This window comes from Drosophila teissieri, chromosome X (assembly GCF_016746235.2).
Source record: "Drosophila teissieri strain GT53w chromosome X, Prin_Dtei_1.1, whole genome shotgun sequence".
Lineage (NCBI taxonomy): Eukaryota > Metazoa > Arthropoda > Insecta > Diptera > Drosophilidae > Drosophila > Drosophila teissieri.
The window spans coordinates 16,111,125-16,115,918 of record NC_053034.1 but is presented as its reverse complement, the minus strand read 5'-3'; the positions used below and the strand labels follow the sequence as shown (position 1 = coordinate 16,115,918).

Below are 4,794 nucleotides of genomic sequence, written 5' to 3'. Positions count from 1 at the left end.
CTAGTGGCTTCCCTGCCAGTTCCCCAGTCCACCGCTCCGAACAGCTGACGACAAGGTGTCCGGCTGACGACTGGCCTCCGGATTGGCTGCGAATCCACCCCCAGGAAGGCTACCAGCTGATCCGGGCGCAGGCGCACTGCAGCAGGCACAGAGCACAGGGCACAGGGCACAAAAAAGGCGCAGCCAGTGCTGCGGATACATATTGATTTTGTGTCGCCCATTCAGCAGTTGTAACCATATATAGTTGTACGTTCGCAGCCACCGATAGCTGGAGACAGCCTCATATTGGCCAAATCGGCTTGGATAGCAGCCAAATGGATGGGTCAAGAGTTCGGCTGCAATCGAACTGCGTGTGAACTGCGAACGATACTGGGGGCGATACGATACGATGCGAGCACACCCAGAACGTAATTGAAAAGACTGACATCAGTAATCCAGCTTGGGAATCCATAGCTGGTCCAATCGCAGACCTCGCAGCTCCTCCAGCAATCCAGCAATCCAGAAATCCGGACGAACAGACAGACAAACTCGCGGGAGAGAGAGGAAAGGGACTTGGAAGCGCCGCCAGCATGGAGATACCCATTTCGAACATTCTACTGCTCTGCCTGATCTTCCTGCTGATCGGCGGAGTGGTGATGATCCTGCTGCAGTACCTCATCTTCATCAAGTTCTCCAATCTGCCCGATGAAAGCGAGGAGCAGAAGCAGGCGAACGCCAAATACACCCTGCCATTGGTAAGTACATCATCGCTGTACAAGCCCTTGTTGCACTAACCATTTACCCCAATTGAAGAACATCAAGCAGACGGCCAGGAACCTGAAGAGACTATCCAACTCTGGAGTGGGCGGTGGCGCTGGGAATGGATGCGAGAACCACCAGGAGAGCCTGCGGCGAGCCTCCGCCCTGGTCTCCCTCAACTTTGTCATGCAGTTTCTCTTCCACGAGTTCAAGAACTCCAACCGGGTGCGGAAGTGGTTCTACCGCAAGCTGTCCATCGAGCTGGACGAACTGATTTCAAAGACTACCACCGGAAAACTGCTGGATAAGCTCACGGTGAGATGTACTTAGTTGTTCAAAAAGTTGTACAAAAAGAGGCGCAGAGTGCGTAACAGGTTGTCCCTGTTCTTGAACCCTTTTATTAGTTTCGCAATTGATTGGTGTACCAACAAAATCATCAATATTTATTATAATATTTCAGATTAAAGAGCTCGAGTTGGGCGACCAGTTTCCAGACGTCAAGTCGCTATCAGTGCACAACGTGGAGCTGGACAAGGATGAGCAGCGCATCGAGAATCTCGACCTGCTGCTGGACATCAACTACGTGGGCAATTTCACCACTTCCATCGACGCGGACATGGTGCTGGGCAAGAAGGGATCGATAACGCTTAGGGGTGAGTGAGTTGCCCACTGGGAATGGAACTTAATTGTTCATGCCAACAGCCAACCAGCCTTGCACGAATCCATGAACGCTTCTGGAAATACATACATACAAAAGAAATTTTATGAATGTATGTTTTTAATATATCATTTTATGAAATAGGAATAATTTGGGTATTACATTTTGTCCTTAATTTGCATCTTAGACATATATATTTTACTAATCCCTACCAATTACCAATGAACACATCTTCCATTGCAGTGAAACAGCTTTCGGGAATGGCGCGACTGCAGTTCACGAGGAAGCCCTACACGCACTGGTCCATTAGCTTCCTGGGCGACCCGGAGCTGATCCTGGACATCGAGTCGAAGTACCAGGGCCGCCAGATGCAGTCGAACATAACCAACCTGATCTCGAACCAGATCCGGAAGGCGGTGCGCCGGAAACACACGCTGCCCAACTACAAGCTGCGCTACAAGCCCTTCTTCCACTGGACGGCGGAGGAGGACGCCGGCGACTGTGACATCCAGCCGAACGGCCTGCTCACCGTTAAGCTGGCGGAGCTGTCCCGGCTGATGGGCTATCCGGGCGCCAGTGAGACGTACTGCACCATCACACTGGCGCCGGTGCCCTTCATCGAGGCCAGTCAGCGGGATAGCCGCAATGTGCTCATCTCGCTGGACGTGTTCATTCACAAGGCGAAGAACCAGCAGATTGGCATCGTCTTCAAGCAGAGCGGCAGCCAGGTGGTCCGCATCGAGTCCGTGCTCCCCAACACACCGGCCTGCAAGTCCAATCTGCTGGCCGGCGACGTACTGGTGGCCATCGAGGGCAGACCGGTGACCACCATTCAGCAGATTGCCAAGGTGGTCAAGACGCTGCAGGCCACCGTCTTTAGTCTGCGCATCGAGCGCATCATTCCCGGCATTATTCGCAACGATGCCATACTGGAGGACTTTGACAAGTACGAGGATATCGGCGATCTGCCCAGTTCGTATCCCTGCCAGCAGAAGGCGGAAGCGGAGGAGCCTGCTCCTCCTGCTGCAGCGCCCGCTGATCCGGCACCCAAGCACCTGGTGGTGAAGCCCAGCCTGGGCGGAACACCAACCAATTCGCCCAAGAAGTCCAACCTCATTGCCAAGGCTATCAAGAAGACAATGAGTCGGGAGAGCGGGGACAAGGATCGGGACAAGGACAAGGACAAGGACAAGGACAAAGATAAAGACAAGGATAAGGACAAGGACAAGGATCGAGACAAGGACAAGGACAAAGGCAAGGAGGAAGTGGAGGAGGCGGTCAACTACTTCTACCAGCACTCCACCATCGACTGTCCGTTCAGTCCACTCATCCACATGGACGACGTGTGCAGCTTCCAGTTGGACAACTCCAGTCGCTTCCTCAACGTCTGCGTCTTTGGCAAGTCCGCCGGCGAGAGTGTGCTCTTGGGCTACAACAATGTCCAGATCGGCCAAATCCTCGTGGAGTGCTCCGAAACCAGTCTGAACCAGTGCCTCAAGCAGATCAGTCTCAATCCCGCGTCACTGCAGGCCGTGTAAGTTAGCCTGTGAATGAATCCCCCAGGAGCCACCATTGATTTAATATGTATTTACTGTGCCGCAGGAAGACGCATCCGCTGTCCAATCAGTCCGGCTTCAATCCGCACTTCTGCTTCGGCGACATTCTGTTCGGTTTCTCCTGGATGGGCAATCCCAATTTGACGGTGGGCGATGTTCCCATCAAGAGCACCTCCAAGTCCCAGTCTCCGGCCAGGTAAGCGCCAAAGTTCTGGATGTAAAGACCGAACTTATTCTTGGTTTTTGCTTTGCAGAAATCCATTAGCTGGCGATCGAGTGGCTTCAGAAGATCAGTCGCAGTTCCTAAAGCTGACGAGCTCCTTGGCGGACAGCGGCACATCCGGCGAATCCTCGGGTGCCACAGCAGCCGCTCCAAGGGCACACGACTTTGTGAGGACCCACTTCCATCGGGCGACGCAGTGCGACTTCTGCGGCAAGAAGATCTGGCTGAAGGACGCCATGCAGTGTCAGGAGTGCTCCATGTGCTGCCACAAGAAGTGCATAGTCAAGTGCCAGATGGCCACCGTCTGCGGTCCGGTGGACTGTACTGGCACCATGCCGGGCACCTCCTCCTCCTCCTCCTCCACTCCCTCGATGGCCAGCCGGCCGGAGTTCACCATTACACAGGCCGACAATCCGCAGATCCTAGATGCCAGCACTGGCGTGACTCCGTTGGAAGAGACGTCCGCTGCAGCTGGCGGAGATCAGGGACAGATTCAATCGCCGACGCCCGCCGGTCTGGATGTCCATCGACCCAGCCTCACCGGAATGCTGGCCCAGGGCATCAAGCGGCAGGCGAGCAACCTGGACATTCCCGGCATCGTGTCCTCGCTAACTGGCAGTGGCCAGCAGATGAACTCCAAGAGTCTGCCTCCCAGTCCACAGCACACGCCATCCCGGTAAGTCCACCTGCTGCACCAGCTTATGTGGGCACACTTATTGAATAACCCTAACTGGCAGAAAATCGTCGATTGTGGAAGAGGCGACACCGGCGCTGCAGCAGAATCCCTTCGAGAGCGTCACCCAGCATCTGGAGGCCCTGCCCTTGGACTGTCCGGAGCTCAGCTTCGAGCAGGTGATCGTCATCACGGAGCCCATCATCCGGCACACGCGCAACGAGGATCTGATGAACCTGGCCAAGAGCACCAGCAAACATTTATACGTGGCCCTGCCGCCCGACGAGCGTGTGGCCAAGATAAACGAGCTGGTGCGTCTGGAATCTGCAATATATATATGTGTATATACTTATAATACGATACTTGCAGCTAACGAAGCTGAAGGTGGCCCTGGACGCGGAGACCGAGGGCTACACGCAGATGAACGACGCGGAGAAGGCGACGGAGTCCTCGCCCTGGAAGTCGGACAGGTCGGATGAGCGGGTCCAGGCGCTGAGCATCATCATGCTGTACTTGTGCACGGGCTTGCAGCATGCCCAGGGTGTGGTGCTGCAGTAGATGATCCTGGGATCCTGGGATTCTGGGATCCTGGGATTCTGGGATCCTGGAATCCTGGGATGCAAGAACCTCAATGATCTTCGCTATGTCAATGGTTAGATACTTGTGTATTCGCGTGAACTCGTACATAATCTTAAGTAGTAGACTGGAAATGTGTTAGTGAACTAATGGGCATTTTTAATTCGTGTTGTGGCATACTTAACTAGAAGTATTTCAATTTTAGCCATTTGTTTCGATCGAAATACGCTTATTTGTCAGTTTTAAAACAGAGATTTGTACATACATAATACATAATACAACAATGGGATTAACCCAAACCTAATGGATATAGTATCAATGGTATCCATAGAGTTCCAACTTGTTTTGGCAAATAAACATTTTTAACCGA

General features: G+C 53.4%; 1 protein-coding gene across 1 annotated transcript; it reads left to right on the top strand.

Annotated features, from left to right (window-relative positions):
• The first annotated feature begins 337 nt into the window (after positions 1 to 337).
• On the top strand, positions 338 to 4,794 carry LOC122624114 (PDZ domain-containing protein 8). Its single transcript, XM_043803556.1, has 8 exons — positions 338 to 734; positions 793 to 1,053; positions 1,199 to 1,391; positions 1,640 to 2,930; positions 2,999 to 3,148; positions 3,207 to 3,851; positions 3,913 to 4,159; positions 4,218 to 4,794. Exons 1-8 carry the CDS (start codon positions 570 to 572, stop codon positions 4,404 to 4,406), a joined length of 3,141 nt encoding a protein of 1,046 aa, XP_043659491.1. The 5' UTR covers positions 338 to 569; the 3' UTR covers positions 4,407 to 4,794.

What these genes read in the sequence shown, in the direction of transcription:
- LOC122624114 (XM_043803556.1), top strand. Translation starts at nt 570, where the DNA reads ATGGAGATACCCATTTCGAACATTCTACTGCTCTGCCTGATCTTCCTG. An exon ending in CCCGCGTCACTGCAGGCCGT is followed by an intron (nt 2,931 to 2,998) that starts GTAAGTTAGCCT and finishes ACTGTGCCGCAG; the next exon opens with GAAGACGCATCCGCTGTCCA. An exon ending in AAGTCCCAGTCTCCGGCCAG is followed by an intron (nt 3,149 to 3,206) that starts GTAAGCGCCAAA and finishes TTTGCTTTGCAG; the next exon opens with AAATCCATTAGCTGGCGATC.